Source organism: Carassius gibelio, chromosome B23, assembly GCF_023724105.1.
Source record: "Carassius gibelio isolate Cgi1373 ecotype wild population from Czech Republic chromosome B23, carGib1.2-hapl.c, whole genome shotgun sequence".
Lineage (NCBI taxonomy): Eukaryota > Metazoa > Chordata > Actinopteri > Cypriniformes > Cyprinidae > Carassius > Carassius gibelio.
In genome coordinates, this window is record NC_068418.1 from 25,739,766 (window position 1) to 25,757,006 (window position 17,241).

Genomic DNA, 17,241 nt, shown 5'->3' on the forward strand with positions numbered 1-17,241 from the left:
AGTATGGTGACCCATACTCAGAATTTTTGCTCTGCATTTAACCCATCCGAAACGCACACACACAGAGCAGTGAACACATACACACACACTGTGAGCACACACCCGGAGCAGTGGGCAGCCATTTATGCTGCGGCGCCCGGGGAGCAGTTGGGGGTTCGATGCCTTGCTCAAGGGCACCTAAGTCGTGGTATTGAAGGTGGAGAGAGAGCTGTACATGCACTCCCCCCACCCACAATTCCATCCGGCCCGAGACTAGAACCCACAACCCTTCGATTGGGAGTCCAACCCTCTAACCATTAGGCCACGACTTCCCCTACACACAATAGAGAATGGAACACCTCAGGGAAGCGTTAACAGTCCAATTCTGTTTACCATTATGATTAACGACATCTTTTCAAAGGTTGATAGGGGCATTGGAAGATCTTAATATGCAGATGATGGAGTGCTGTGGAAAAGAGGGCATAATGTAAAGTATGTGGAAAAATGTTTGCAGAATGCCATTAAAATGGTAGAAAACTGGGCAAATGAATGGGGCTTCCGTTTTTCAGTAGATAAAACTCAGGTAATTTGCTTTGCAAAAAGGAAAAGTAACCCTACCATTAACATTAAATTATATGGACAAGAAGTGAAGCAAACAGCAGTTGTGAGGTTTCTAGGTATATGGATGGATTTGAAACTGAATTTTAGTATACATATACAGAAACTGGTTGATAAATGCAAAAAAAGCAATAAATATTATGAGGTGTTTAGCAGGAGTTGATTGGGGAGCAAGTTGTCAGTCCCTTAAAATAATATATTGTGCTCTAATAAGATCGCAATAGATTATGGCAGTATGGTATATTGCACTGCATCCAAAACACAACTCGTGAAACTAGAGGCAATTCAGTCACAAGCTATGCGAATTTGTTGTGGAGCGTTTAGATCCTCCCCAATATCAGCAGTGCAAGTAGAGATGGGCTTAATACCTCAAGTAAAAATGGTGCCACCCAGTTAAAATGGTGTTGGAGGACTGTTGGGAATATGGACATAAAAAGTTATCAAGTTTTGGATGGAAGGCCAGTGAGGAAGCCCGGAGAATAGGATTAAGTGATCTCAATGTTGCCCCTACTGTGGTTTGGTCAGTAATTCCTCCTTGGCTTTTCCCAATGCCTTTGCTTGATATCCATTTGCTTAAAGAAAAGCATAACAAATATAATGGATTAGAAAATCTAGGTATACAGCAATACATAGATCAAACTTATTATAGTGCAGTGCAAATATATACTGATGGAGTTCAAAAGACCCAGAATTTGGGAAAACAGCAGTAGCGGTATATATTCCACTTTTTAACATTAGAATGTCAAAAAGAACTTCAGATCATATTTCGGTATTCAATGCAGAAAAAATTGCAATATGTCTAGCACTTCAGTGGATAGAAGAAATACAACCAACAAGGGCAGTGATTTGTACAGATTCTCTATCAGCTCTAAATAGCTTGGAAAGTTGAACATCATCAGCAAGGCAAGACATGATAAACGAAGTAATGCAGAGTCTCTACAGAACAAGACAGTATGGAATTCTGGTAAATCTTGTATGGGTTCCATCGCATATGGGTGTGAAAGGAAACGAGGAGGTTGACAATCTGGCTAAACAGGCATTAAATCATTCACAAATTGACGTTGAAGTGGCATTAAGTAAAACAGAAATTAAAGTGATAATAGCTAAACAAATACAGGAAATTTGGCAGACAGAATGGAATGAAGGAACAAAAGGTAGACATTTTTACTGCATTCAAGAAAAAGTTGGTTCAGAGAGAAGAAGATTCGGAAACAGGAAAGAGGACGTTTTAGTCACAAGGATGCGTATTGGACATTGTTTATTAAATCAATGCTTACAAAGAATTGGTAAACATGAAAATGGAAATTGTGATAAATGTGGGTTAGCTGAAACTGTAGAACATGTGCTTATAGAATGTGAAGCTTATAAAAGAGAACGGTCCCAGCTAAGAAATGCTTTAGGAAATATAGAAATCAATGAGCTGACACTTCAGGTTCTCCTAGGAGAATGTACCAAACAATCAAGAATTTATCATGAGTTATTTATATTTTTAAAGAAAACAGGATTATTTAATAGGATGTAAAACTATTAAAACTTTTTTTTTTTTGAAAGAGTAGATCTAGCTTAAACTTCCTTTCAATATGCGCTTTACACTCCATTTCAGTAGGTGGCGGGAATGCACCTTTTCAGTTGGTCTGCCAACCGCCATAAAATCCTAGAAGAAGAAGAAGAAGAAGAACAAGTTTCTCACTTCCTGTAAGCAAGCTAGCTGCAAACACGAAAGTTGAGCATGTGCTCAATGGATGTGTCTTCTTGCAAGGGATTTGAACACGAGATTAAGGAGTATTCAAGACAATTTCTTTCATATAGCATGCAGCCAATGAGGTATGTCGTTTTATATTTGCTTTATATTTGTATTTTGTGTTTTGCAGCTCTAAAAGTTTGTTTGTTTGTTAATGAATGTTTTGGTTTATATTAAGTTCATGTGGTTTGTATTCATTTAGTTTTCACGGTGGATTTAGGGGAAAAAGCCATCAAATAAACCAGTAGTACGAAAACCACTTGTGTCAGCATATGCTTGAGGGGAATTACAAAATATATAAAGTCAGTAATCAACTTTAGTCAGTTAAAAACCTCATAATCATGAAACGTTTACAATTAAGTTTTGCAACATCGCACCCAAATAGGGCTTGGGCGCCGGGTTGCATTCTGGGACGTGGCGGCCCTGTTTCTAGCCTTGCGAATGTTAACATACAGCAAGTTGAACGAGAAGAGATGAGTAGAGAGAAAGAAAAAAAGATGTTTAAATCGCGAAAATGTTGTGGGATTTATAGGGATATGCTAAATATGGATGCCAGGGACCGGTATGTGGACAAAATCGGCACTATTAATGGTTTGGATCCATATGAAATTCCCGACAAATAGTGGAGTACAGACAGAGACTTGCTGCCGCACTTGCATTACAGATATCTTCGGCTACCTTGCTTGTTTTGTGAGCGCCTACACTTACAGTACAATAGTACAGAAGCTACAAGTCAAGTCGCATGTACAGTTCACAAATGGATGGGTATTTTCCTGTAAAATATCCTGTTAGCTCTTCAATCGGACCTGTCAAGTCTCTGTGTTGTTGTCCTGTTGCTACTCCTTGCCCTTCCAGCGAAACCGCTGTTTTCAAAGCATCGTTTTGCTTACTTGAAAGCAACCTTAGCGTGATGTTGGGCTTTTTACGATAACATGGTTGTTGTGAGAGCACGATTTCACGCCAATCTGTAACTAAAGTCACGTTAGACCTAGCTTCACAAATCGCGTAACGTTAGTTAATGCAGCAGTTTTGTAGTTCGAATTTTCAGAATCAATTCAGAATCAATCACCAAAAGAATCAGTTCGGTTCAGACGCGAGTCAGTCGGCTTTACGCTGAATCTCGCATGCGCAGTATAATCAGCTCCTCGGTTCTCGAATCGGTCGCGTCCGAAAAAAACGGTTTTCGGTTCAGTGTACTGATGATCCAAAACCGATGCAACCGGTTCTTGACTCGAGAATGAGAATCGCTAAAACCAGCACGTGCTGCAGTTCAGTGTCATCAGCTGCTCTACTCGTGTTCATGTTCTGTTTACTACAAACTCAATTTGTGAATGTGTCATCATTAACTATAAATACAGTACTGATATTTCATAAATCATCCCTTATTCCTATTACTTTAGAGTCTTAATTATTGTCCAACTTCCCTGAAAACCCCTTTTGGCCTATATATTATCTACAATACAGATTGGAAACATTCATCTTAAAAGAAAAAAATTATTTTATCACACTTTCCAATGTTTAACAAAATACTTGAAAAATTACACGCATGCGCAGTATCATCAGTTCATCGGTTCTCGCTTCGGACGCGTCCGACAGAAACGATTCTCGGTTGAGTGTACTGGTGATCCGAAAACCGATGCAACCGGTTCTTGATTCGAGAACGAGAATCGCTCCAGCAGTGGGCGTGTTCGTTCATTATCTGGTTCATCTTCAGTTCTCTCTTCACAGCGGTTCAGTCAGTGTACTGTTTGAGTAAATGGATTACTCCAGGATATTGGTTTATTCTGACTCAGAGTGAGTGTCAGTCACGTTAAAAAAAGTTAACAGCTTTAATAATTTGTGTATTAATGCTTACTGGAGATGCGAACAGTTTCAAACGATGCAGTTCGATTTGGTGAACTGGTTCAACCGGTTCACTAAGAAGAACCGATTAAATTGAACGATTCGTTCATGAATCAGACATCACTAGAGAACAGAGGAGTAGGAGCTTGGAGTGTTTGTTGGCCGTGCCAGATTGTTTGAAGCTGCTGTTTAGTGGTGGTTTGTGTTACGGAGCCAACAGAACCGGAAACGTGCTGATCAAATCCAAATGCATTTTATTAGACCACATGGTAAAACAGGCAAAGAACAGACACTGGAAAACACGAGCTCGGTTCAGTGTTGCTGTCTGTTAGACGTGTCTCTCCCTCTCTCGTGCGCACCGAGCACAGCGCGCGAGTAACCAGCTACTCCGTTCAGCTTTTCTGCATCTTGTGTTTGAATGCTCTAAAGTCTTTTGAATTGTTAAATTGGCAGGTGGCAAGGCTTAATAACACGTGAAAATGATATGCTTTCGTGACGACATGCAGCAGCGTTCTGTCAACTGTCCTGAGCATCTTTAGAGTCTGATTAGAATATTGACTAGGGCCCTCTGTAGAGTTCGCTTTCTGGGGGAGTGAAAGCAGGGGTTGTATTGTCCTTCTCGGTAAGAGCTTGCATTCCGGCCCGTCTCTCCGAACAGAGCTGTTTTAAACATCTTTACCTCTTCCCCCATTACGGTGCCACTGGTTGAATTAATCCCAAGATCAGGTCTTCTGCTGAATTTTTCTTCACAGAGTGGACAGAAGCAGGTCTGTGTGTTTGTCCAGCACTTGAGGCAGGACAAACCCAGAGTCCCTATATATGTAATGGGAACTGTATTGGTTTTAATGTAAACTATAATGGTGTTTTTTTTTTATTTTATTTTTTATGGAAACCATTGGTGGGATGTAATATGGCAGATGACAACCAATAGAACAACAGTAATTCCTATTGAAATAATGCCCAAAACAAAAAAGAATTATGTAATGGTTTAATGGAAACTTTAAGAATATCAGATTTTTTTAAATTTTGTTTTCAGCAGGATATTGATACTAATACTGTGTTGCAAATGATTGACATTATTGAGCTGAAGCTTGGCTCGCAAATCAAATCGCAATGTAAAAAAAAAATCACAATTCGATATTTTCCCCATATTGCACAGCTCTAATTTATGCTTTCTACATTTATTTTTTTTGTACATTTTTCCCAAACCATTGTTCGATGCAGTGCTTCCTGTAGTTATGCGAAGATTTGGTTTGCAAAACAGTATCAGTAAACAAGGCAATTTCTTATGTTTTTAAATCTGCAGTGAACTTCAGCTCAATCTCAAAGTACAAGGCAGTACTATTTTATGAATACCATTAATTCAGGTGTACTACTCTTGTCACATGGTTAATTTTAATGATTGCCATTAATAAAGCGTGATTTAATCCTTGAGAGAATAACAGTGTGATTATTGACAAAATACAGTGTCATCAAACCGTTCGAAAATAACAAAATATTGTTTGCTTACCATTTAGATCAGAAGCAGATGTAAATTTGGCAAATTATATGCAAATAGTCTATACATTCGTGTCTCTCTCTCTTTTTTATAACAGGTATCACTCTAACAAGTTTTTACATTAATGCAACTGGAATTTTTAAACCTGTATGACAATGTTTCGGGACATGTAATAGAAATCAGTGGGGAAACAAAACGAGTCCTGTTTATATATTTCCAGTATACATCAAACAATATATAAACATTTATTATATTTGGGCAAAACATTTGAACATCTGGATTTAGGTCTAAAAACATTCACACAGAATTTACATTTAAAGTGAATTATTCCTTTATTGCTTTACATACAAGCTAGTACTGTTTTAAAATTATACATTCAGATGTATACAAACTTTAAAATGTAAAACATTGTTAAAGTTCAAACACATTGTTAAAAGCAATCAAATAACAATCTAAGTTTAAGAACATTACTACAGTATCTTCTTTTAAAGAGGCAACACAGTTCGTCTAGCACACTGCCCTCTGTTTTCTCTTTCTAGTTAAACGAGGCCAAATCCACTGTTTACAGAGTTCAGACACATCAACATATCGACTCTGAATGCAGCGTAGCTCTTGTAGTGACAGGGGAGGCGTAATGTTTTGAAACAGGTGTATGCCACAGGGAACTTGGCAGTCACCAACTCCAACAGCAGGTGTTCCTCTGGCAGCTCCCATCCCACCCAGAACTTCATCAGGTTATTCAGCCTGGTCGGTGATGCTATGGAAGAGTAATTCAAGTAGGAACACATAACTAGTTGATTTGTTATATAATCGTTATTAAATGGCAGAGACCTTAAGAAAAGACCGTTTGCAACGCAAGTAGCATAAATAAACTCATACCTTCTTCAATAAATCTCCGCATATAGCCTGTGATGACACACATTTTTTCGACAGTAATGGAGTCACCATTGTCTTCATCATACGTATTGTCCACAGGTTTAGGCCATTGGATTTTCTGAAGAATTCCCTATGGGGTTTGAATAAGAATGCTAATGAGGTTATGAACTTGCTTTATTCATTGATTTTCTTCATAAGACAAGGTCTGCGTAAGATGTTGGTGATTTTATAAGTTTTCTATCCTGATTTTCATCCTCTATTTGAAACATTATTTTGGGGGCACACCTCTTAAGGCTTCTGTGTTCTGAATAGCTGGCTTATTTCATCACAAATCCAAGAAAGTAGGCAATGATTAATTACAGCAGCAGGGCTTTTTTTATAAAGAGTTTTGAATTGAATTTTATTTTTTGTTTTTGTTTTTTGTAAGGTTTCCTAAATGTCACATGAAAACATGAATGCAAATTTTTAATGTTAATATTCAACTCATAATAGTACAAATTTGGCATTATATCGACTACCCCAAAATGACCATTTGTGACATCTATAATGAAATAAGTTATACAGAGGATTGAATGTATTTAAAATATATACATATATAATTTTTTTTTTTTTTTTTTTTTTTTTTTTTTTATATACCAGAGAACACCAGATTTTACCTGTGATGTAATGTCCTGAGCTGACTCCCTTGGGAAAACAACATGGTGACTGTCTAGTCTCTGGGTGAGCAGTGGCCAGATGCCGGTGTCTTTGATGCCTTTTCTCAAATCTTTAATCTGGCACTTAACGCGTCCGAGTACCTGAAACACACACAAACTCTGTTTTTCTGAATTCTGAGTATGGGTCAACATACTTGGCTGAATGTCACTTCACTTTACACACTCACTCACAATAGATTCATTTACAAGGATTCCCAGACAGACAGATAGACAGGTGCTAGGGTGTTTTGAAAAGCGGGTGATTCTCAGATATTATATGTGGATGCTCGGGTGTTACTAGCATGATACAGTACTGTACTTACACATGCATCATTTTTCAGCATGTAAGATTTTGATTAGGTAAATAGGGAATGAATCTTTTTCGGTGACTCCAGTCACACTATTATTATGAAAACAGAACCGCAAAACTTACAGCATGTGACAACAGCTGTTGAAACAGCCAGTCTCGATTACGCAACGATGGAGCAGGGAGATCCCAGCAAAGACAAAGATTTGTCAATTGAGTCATTTCTTCTGAAGTGAGTTGTGTTTTCTTGAGCTGCAAGAACAAATTGAAAATGTGAAAAGTATTACAATGATTCAGTGACATCTTTATACAATAAAGTACTTTATTACACTGGAAGTACTCACCAAACTAATGGTTTCCCTGTGGTCTAGGTCAGGGCAATCCTGCAGGGTCAGAACTGAAGCCGCGCTGTCAGCATTTCCTCCAGTTAGAAGGATGACCACAGGTAAACTCAGTCCAGAAAGACAAGGACCTCCGTGTAGAAAAGAGTGACCTATCATTCGGCCGGCCATTTGGAACAAGTTGCTGTCCCGTAATACAGCTGATGCAGAAGGGACACGGTGGTTTTTTTCCCCCTCAAAAAGTGCTGTGGTAGAAGAACCTAAAAATAAAAATGATAACTGTAAGACAATCATCTTTAATAGTAGTAGTCGTTTAAAAGCCATAACATTCTCTGCATTTGGCAAACTCTTTTACTGAACTAATTCCACCTCTGGTGGCCTTTCTGTTGCTCCAGGTGTGTGTTCACTGCTGTGTGTGTGTGTGTGTGTATGTGCACAAAGAACAGCAATCAGTTACACACCTAAATTCAAAGTAAAGCCAGTCTTCAGTTTTTGCATCACCATTGACAAAACATGCCGGTTGACTCCTTTGCCAACAGCTGCATCTTCTAAACAGAAATCAACAACACAAGAACAAAAAGACAGCAAGCTCATGTACACTGCAGAAATTGTACAAACAGTTTTTGCTTTCTAATAATTGTAATAATTACGGCGAGTGATACCTGTCAAGCTACATCTCAATGGAGCTGACCAGTTAGCACTGTTCTTTTTATAAAATGAAATCAGTGTACTGTCCTGCTCATCCACAGAATCAAACTGGTTGATGAGTAGTGACAGAGATGGACAGTATTCATTTTGGGATAGCAATTCATCACAGAACATTCGAGATGCTTTCTGTGGGTCAATTTCATTTTTCCATGCTGAAAAGAGAAATTCACAATTTATGCAAAGGGCATTTTACAAGCTTTATTTGTATGACAAATCTATTGTTAAAATAAAGCCACAACACAGAAAAAGTTTGTATCGCTGCTTATGGATGCACATGTTTCCCAGCAGTACAACAGCACTACCCAAGCAGAATGTGTCGTGTATAACCTGCTGATACTGATGTGAATGTGAATGTTTGTGCAGTTGAGAGTCCTGCCAATTCTTCTCTTCTTGAAGTGCTCGGAGAATCACTGCCACTGAAAGTCCACGCTCTAAAATAGGCATATAACATACAAACGTTTTTCAGTGTAGTTTATCAGAGCAGTTAGACATTTTCTTACACATTAAAGTTACATTTATTCTACAAAGATAAAATAAAGTCTTTACAGATAAAGATATTTGCCCGGTTTTACAGACAAGGTTTAAATCCTAGTCCCAGACTAAAATGCATGCTTTACCATTTTAACTGAATGCAACTTTCACTGTCATCTTAAAATGTCAGTGCTATTGATTTGTCTGAAGATGCACACCTGTAATGGTTTTTATTTTATTTTATTTTTTAAGCACATTTATAAAAGTTACTTGAATTACCTAATTTAACTAAGGTCTACTCATGGCTTATGAAACCAGTCCTTTTTTTTTTAATCAATTTATAAAAAAAAATAAATAAAAAAAAGTCCACCCAAACTAATATTTTTCTCTCTTTTTCTTTTTTCTTTTTTACAGCTCCGCTTTCGACTTTTGTTAATCTTAGTCTATTTTCAGGTATTTTAACTGTAACTTACGTTTTTGAACATAGATTTTATAGTGCACGATCCAAACTTAATTTTTAATATTCATATACATAATAATTCAAATATTAAAATGTGATAGAGAAAAAGGCAACGAAGAAGTATTTTTTTAACAATGGTCAGAACTCCTGTTATAATGTAGATTTTTGAGGGACTACATCATTTTTAACAAAAAACATTGGTAAAATATATATTTGGGAGTCTTTCCAACTATATATAGTTTGTCAAGATTAGATTTAATTGTAATATAGTGAAGTAAATGTAAGTGTCCCATATACAATTACATTATATACAATATAATTATACCTTTAACAAACAAGGTCTTTAACAATATGGATAATTTTCCTCTTTTCACAGCAACACATTTTATAGTTTTAGATTTGGTAGATTTGTTTCTTTAAAACACATGTCATTTCCCTTCATGTCATTTCCCTTCAGGAGACTTTGAGTAGCTGGATCAACATGATTAATATTGTGCCTTCTAAATATTACTGCTAGATTTATGGAATAGGTGGACTAATTTTTTTATGTATTAAATTAAGTGTCATTCTACGTCGTATTATAACTTTACCCTTCACCACATGTGCTTGCATGATAAGGTAGGAGATCAGTTGGGAGTGAAATCTGGCAAATGGGACAAATCTGTAAAAATAAAAATGTAAGAAAATGATATGTTAAAAGAAAATACATTTGTTGACTTAATAAATAATACTATGCAAAAGTTTCAGATCAGTCTCGTAAAATTTCAGAATAGCCTCACAACAGTTTGCATGGAACCACAAATATTTGGGTGCCTGTTTTGCTAAACAAAAATCTGCATTAATCAAAGAATGCATTTTGATCAAAATACCTGTTCTGGTTCTTCTAGATCAGTGTGAAGTGAGCTTGGCTGGTCAGTCGCTTCGCTAATATTTTCATATTCATAATCAAGAACAGTCACATCAGTTACAGAGTCCTAATGAAATAATGGAAATGGATTGGCAATGATAATATTAAGAAAGCATTATTGAAGAAAAACAATACAATTAAAACCTACAGTCTTGGTTACATTGCACTCTTTGATGTGTAAGGGCAGCAATGGCAGTGGTATTTTCATGCCACATTTCATACAGTTTGACTGTGGCATCTTTGAAAACTCCACAGAATCAATGGGTAACGGTTCAGTGGAAAGTTGCTCTTGTAGTGGAACTACAAAAAGCATGTTCTTCCCATTGTTCGACACCAATTTCATGAGTCGAGTTGAGTATCCATCAGAGTCTGTGGGAATTATAGACAGCTTTCGCCGCCGCTCACCACCACCTAAAAGTAAAATCAGAGGACAGTCAAACTCAGGACTAATGCTGCCTTTACTTGCTATCAGAACTGTTGTTAACATGAGTTACCTAGTCAAAATTTGGACATGAATGATCTCTTAAGTTATAAACTGCAAGCTCAGAAATAATTTTAATGCACAAGTTCTCAGAGAGGAGCACAATTGCTGCGGTGACTGCTATTCTTTGTAGTTTTTTCCATAATAATAATGTAATGCATATTAACATAATTTTATGTGTACCCAATGTCAGCAAAGAATCAGCAAAGCAACACTTGAATGACAAATGTATAATTAGGACTACTTATTTGCAAAGGACATTTTCTGATAGCACAAGAATTCTTCACACCCTACTTGCAATACAATCAGAAAGAACTAAAAACTTCATTACATGTTTTATTTATATTTGACAGGCAAAATATAAATACCTGTAGACTTGTAAAACATCCAGCCCCCCTGAAGAGTTTTTAATTTAGGAAATTCTTCCTCAAGTAGAGTGACAATCTTTAACAAGCATAAAACACCACATTCATTATTCATTTTTAAGTCATGAAAAAAATACTTGCATTATGATAATGTTTGCAATTACCTCACTGTGTTTAAAACTGTCTGGAAAAGTTAACACCCTTTTCCCAAGCCCAGCATGTACAAGTTTTAGGTCTTCATCTCCTTTTGGAGCAAACAGGGTGTGTTCAGAGAGCACATAAATGAGAAAATCTGTCTTTTTCACAGTACCAGGTTTGGCCACAGGGGAACGTTTTTTGCCCCTAGGCTGGTCATTTTCAGTCCCAAGCATACTTGTGAATTGCCTATGGTAAGAGTGACAAAAAGACAGACGCATGAATAGTATTTCAGCAGAAGGTTGGAAAAAGACAAGAAAAGTTAAATTTTTAAATGTTTAAAAGCTTTCTACCGTGTTTTTAAATATTTAATGATGCTAAATATTAAAATGGTAAACATATAATTACCTTTTTAATGCCTGCCTCACCCTATTTTCAGGTTCTGGCAGAGGAGTAAGGCCACTTGATGAAGATGGAGTCGGGTTCCTGTCTAACACATCAATAAGAGCGCTTGCTGCTGATTCCACTTTTGATGATAGAGCCTGTCAAACAAACATTTTACCTTAAAAACCTTGCATGAATTAATGTTAAATCAACAATACTATGCATTCTGATATATTATTTCCCTGTAGTCACTTAGATATAAGTTATGCTTTCTTTACTTTAAAAACTGTTTGCCATTATTGCAGCTTCCTGTTGTTAGCCATTCAGTCTAATGTAAAAAAAGAATAAATTTCTAATATATATTACTTTGAATAAATAAAAGATAAAACAAAACTGCTTGCTAAATTAATTATATATTAAATTGAGGTAAAACAACAACAAACTGTCAGAGACTGAAAATACAGAACTGAAAAGTACATTGATTCTTGGATCAGACATGAAATATGATCAGTTTACTCATGTGTCAGCTGGTGTAACAATCGGTCCACTGGAGGTGAGTTAAAGAATGCAAATGGATTTTTATTTCACAAGTAATCCAAAATGGAAACATGATTCAAACAGAGGCTTGACTTTGAAATTTGTAGCAGTGAATGAAGAGGTATCATATCGATCACAAGTGCAGTATGGAGTACCTCAAGGCTCAGTACTAGGGCCGCTACTCTTCCATGCTCTATACAAACTAATATATTCCATTATCATTAATATATTGCTGTCTATGAAGGATTAGAAAGCTCTTAGATTTAATTTAATTATATATATATTATAAATTCTTTATTTTCTTTTTTATATTTATTAATACATTTGAAACGAGTTAGATACAAAAGTAATCTAAACAGTAGTCAGAATACATTACATAAAATTAGTCATCTAGATTACATTACTAACTACAGATTTTATCACGTAATCTGTAATCATTTTTGGACTGCAAATTGTAAAAAAATCTACCCAGATGAAATATATACAAATAAAAAATCTAAAATGTGAACACATACAATCTACTCCTCTTTTCTTCAGCAGTGCAGTTTTAAATGTATGTTCTCTTATTTCAGCTACGAGGTCATGCCTTGATATATTGATCTTCTGTTGGTGACATGGTCTCATGTGATACAAATTTACCAAAGTTCACCAGACTTGAATTTTGGAATGCGGTGAAATGGAAAACAACTTCACATGATCTTGTGTTTCTGCTCTCCCGCATTTGTATGTGTGTGAATAGAAGTCAATGGAACGAAAAGCATAGTGTGACTGACCTTTAACATAAAAAGGGACAAGTGCTTTAACATGTCAACACAGAGAAAATAACATTATATTTCAAGGGTGTTTATAGTGTTTTGTTTGTATATCTTGCCTTCTTCTGCTGACTCTCCTCTTCTATAGGAACAATATAGTGAGTCCTGTGATCTCCTTCAGTGCAGGACAGACACACACTCATCTGATCATCTCTGCAGAACAGATCCAGAGGTCTCTGGTGTTTCTGGCAAATATAATCCTGCAGATTTTCCACAGCGTTGATCAGTTTGTGTTTCTTTAGACCTGGGACTCTGTGATGAGGCTCCAGATGAGTCTCACAGTAAGAGCTTTGACACATAAGGCAGGACTTCACTGCTTTCTGCAGTATTCCATCACAGAAGTCACAGAACACCTTAGGTCTTCCTAGATTGAGCTTCTCCTGAAAGTGTTGCGCAAAACTCTCAGCATTGTATTCAGGGGCACCGCTACATTTTCTGGGCCCGCTGAATATCAAATTGATTTGGGATTGCTGTAGAGTTTGCTTAACCCCCATTACGGTGCCACTGGTTGTATTAATCTCAAAGTCAGGCATTCTGGTGAATATTTGTTTACAGAATGGACAGAAGCAGGTCTGTGTGTTTGTCCAGCACTTGTTCAGGCAGGTTCTGCAGAAGTTGTGTCCACATGGAGTGGTGACTGGATCAGTGAACACATCCAGACAGATGGAGCACTGGAGCTCACAACTAAGTGCACCACTGGAGGACGCCATGCTGAAAAGATAAGTAAGAGACAATATATCATCTACGTTGCTGAATAGAGTAAATTGGATAAATTTAATGAACACTGAGTAACAAGGTTTGTGTGCAAAAATTGATGTTGCGTGTTAAAAATGATTCAAAATTATGAACTACTAAGTCAAAGTAGCCATAAATCTATGCATGACAGCAGTTTCTGTCAGGAAGTTAAGGCAGTGTTGATGAATGTCTTTAATGTCTTGACCACTAAAACCTCACCCTGCTATAAGCTCTGCCTCTAACTTCCTGCCTGAGACTGCTGATCTGATGCTTCAGATGACTCTCCGGCACTGCATTATTTGGTGGTAGAAGAAACTAGATAAACTAAATATCTGTCACAAGAAGCCACAAATGTAACTAGTTTTTACAACATTATTTTAATACTATTGTCCCGGTTTTGTTTAGTTTGGACTGAGTTGTTATTAGGGTTTCTGATTAAAGTTGTCATTGTGTTCAGGTGTTTCTCATCCTCATTTGGTCAGTGTACTTAAGTTCCTGTCTGTTTAGTTTGTGTGGTTTGTTATTGATGTTCTGATGTTTGTCCATGGGGATGTGGTTGCTGTGGATGCTTGTGATGTGGCTTATTAAAAGTGCTGTCTGCCTTTATCACTCTCACACAACTGTGATTATCTATCTATCTATCTATCTATGAAATACAACACAGAAAAAAGGTAAGTGCTATATTTTAAACTAATAACTCTGTGGAGTAGTCCTAAAGAGAAAAGTGGTTTACTATTACCCATGCCTACTTCTAATGGATTCTGTCATCCTTTCCTCATCCTCAAGTGATTGCAAACCTGTATGGCTTACTTTCTTCTGTGGAACACAAAAGAAGATTTTTTGTAGATCGTTAACAAACCATTTTGTTTGTGCCTTTTTGATTTCGACTGTATTGACAAATGCCTTGAATTTCTCAAATTATCTTTTTTATCTTCTACAGTAGAAAGAAGCTCATACAGGTTTCGAAATGACATGATGTTGAGTAAATGGTGGTTTTCATTTTTGGGTGAACTATCTCTTTAAGAACTTTATTATTTGTAAGTAAAGACGCTGATTTATATTTAATTACTAATTGTAATTAGTAGGTCTAGATGGTGGTCACTAAAATAAAAATCATGGTAAATTATGTAGGCCTGTTGGAGTTTTCCATTTACCTTTTCATGCAGTTTTATCGTGGATATTTTCAGCCAGCATCGCTATATAACCTTTAATCTCTGGTATCACACGATACGACTATAACCGTAATTCTGCGTCACTATGAATAGATGAAGCGACTTGTATCACTTTACTCTGTTGCACAAACGCAGCGGGAGACTGCAATTACAACAAAGATTCACAAGTTTCACAAAACTGTACAAAATTAAAGGGGAAACTATAGCCTTCATGATGGTAGATCACGGACTCGCGAAGCAAAAAACAAGCGGGTATACCGAGGTTATACGCAGATATTGATCCTTAGAAGTCGTAATACACAAATGGCCCTGGGAAAAATAAGCATATAGACTATGACGTATACTTGCGTATGGCCCCGACCGCGCTACTGCAGGGTACCCAATAAATCCTTGTGAACACCGGGCATCATTTTTGTTTAAAGAAGTTTCAGTTAACCTTTTTCTTTTTCTTTTTTTTTCTCCATTCTGTCCTATTTTTCCTGTTTATTCAGTCTTTAAAAGTACACCTCAAACCTTCCTTTACAGCCAAATAAATGACATACTTTCTAATACTGATTCAATCTATTAAACTACTGAACTATGTATCTTTCCATCACTTACCTGTGAGTGAGTATCGGGTCTGAGTGTTAACTTCTGTTTCTGAATAGAAGTGTTTGAAGCTTCCTGTTCATCGGTTTCGTTTCACCTTCACTCACTTGCCATTTGCCAAGGTGTCATATAGCTCCACCTATAATTTTGAATATGGAAAAGTTTCTTATTCATCCCTGCTGAGTGCGTAAACCTGTGAGGAGAATCTATGTGCTAATTTGTTAAGTTCATTAATTATGACGACAGAAGCGGCAAATATCAAGTTACTGGTTCAAACTCAGCTTGATTTGATTGGTTCTTACCAGGGGTGGTTCTAGGGTAAGTGGAGATCCGGGGCTTAGCCTAGAAAAATCTATGTATGTGACTTTTTATTTTAATAAATCAGAAAGATTTACCTTGTTTAAAATATACAAAAACAATAAAAACAAATTTAAAACCTTTTATTTAAAGTATTGAGGAAAATACATTTGTTTTTTGCAAACAAAAATTAAGAATTGCAAAACAAATGAAGCAGCGCGAAAGCAATGATTTTGCAATACATATTTCCCATGGTCATATCTATTAATTTATTTGCAATGCTGCTTTTATGTTGCTTGTCAGTCTAGTTTGAGCTTGCCATACCATTTTTCCTTTGCGCTTCACTTTTCTGCACGTCTCTCTTTGTGGCAAGGTTTTGAAGTGGGGGCAGAGTCAATGGACGGGGGCGTGTACAACATGCCTCCATGGAAGTGACGTCATCGGCCCCAGACGCAGGCCATTTGATTCAGTTCAGTTGTTCGTAAAGGGTTTGCGAATCATTTGAGTCAGTTCGGGAGTTCGTAGCGAGATCGCGAATCATTTGAGTCAGTTCGGGAGTTTGCAGCGGGATCGCGAATCATTTGAGTCAGTTCGGGAGTTTGCAGCGGGATCGCGAATCATTTGAGTCAGTTCGGGAGTTCGCAGCAGGATCGCGGAACATTTGAGTCAATTTGGAGATCGCGAATCAATTGAATCAGTTCGGGAGTTCGTAGAGGAATCGCGAATCACTTGAGTCAGTTTGGGAGTTTGCAGCGGGATCGCGAATCATTTGAGTCAATTTGGAGATCGCGAATCATTTGAGTCAGTTCGGGAGTTCGCAGCGGGATCGCGAATCATTTGAGTCAGTTCGGGAGTTCGCAGCGGGATCGCGAATCATTTGAGTCAATTTGGAGATCGCGAATCATTTGAGTCAGTTCGGGAGTTCGTAGAGGAATCGCGAATCACTTGAGTCAGTTTGGGGATCGCAAATCATTTGAAGCATTTCGGGAGTTCGTCAAGTATATTCAAAAACTAAACAAATCGTGCCTAAAAAGTGCACGCATCAAAACTAATGTAAAGTTACATGATTAAGTCATACTTGTGCGCGTGTGCATTTTGAGTGCGTTCTTTCACTGCATTATTCGGTGTATTCAAATGCATTTATTATACAAAATTCAAGATATAAACCCTTTGTGCCAAAAGGGTTCTTTCTTGTCATTGTAGAACCTTACTAGCATAAAAGTTTCTTTGGAGTTGAGTAAAGAACCCTATGGTTCTATATAGAACCCCAATGATCCCTTTCTTCTAACAGT

The 17,241-nt window shown here is 37.1% G+C and overlaps 1 protein-coding gene and 2 long non-coding RNA genes across 3 annotated transcripts in view; 2 read left to right on the forward strand and 1 right to left on the reverse strand.

Moving 5' to 3' along the window:
• LOC128011805 (uncharacterized) overlaps positions 1-13,837 on the forward strand; it is a 91,182-nt gene extending 77,345 nt beyond the window's left edge. Inside the window, exon 3 of the long non-coding RNA XR_008182658.1 lies at positions 13,728-13,837. This is a non-coding gene — a long non-coding RNA (uncharacterized LOC128011805). The remainder of the gene's footprint in view (positions 1-13,727) is intronic.
• On the forward strand, positions 2,254-12,201 carry LOC128011804 (uncharacterized). Its single transcript, XR_008182657.1, has 3 exons — positions 2,254-2,421; positions 7,928-8,001; positions 11,864-12,201. It is a non-coding gene; the product is annotated as an uncharacterized LOC128011804 (long non-coding RNA).
• LOC128011792 (uncharacterized) lies at positions 6,013-15,913 on the reverse strand. The gene is made up of 16 exons (XM_052594514.1): positions 15,665-15,913; positions 13,217-13,868; positions 11,833-11,966; positions 11,454-11,673; positions 11,293-11,368; positions 10,592-10,854; positions 10,406-10,510; positions 10,127-10,197; positions 8,933-9,036; positions 8,560-8,757; positions 8,359-8,445; positions 7,901-8,157; positions 7,683-7,808; positions 7,211-7,351; positions 6,558-6,684; positions 6,013-6,435 (listed from the first exon to the last, which is right to left on the reverse strand). Exons 2-16 carry the CDS (start codon positions 13,865-13,867, stop codon positions 6,218-6,220), a joined length of 2,778 nt encoding a protein of 925 aa, XP_052450474.1. The 5' UTR covers position 13,868; positions 15,665-15,913; the 3' UTR covers positions 6,013-6,217.
• Between the last annotated feature and the right edge of the window lie 1,328 nt (positions 15,914-17,241).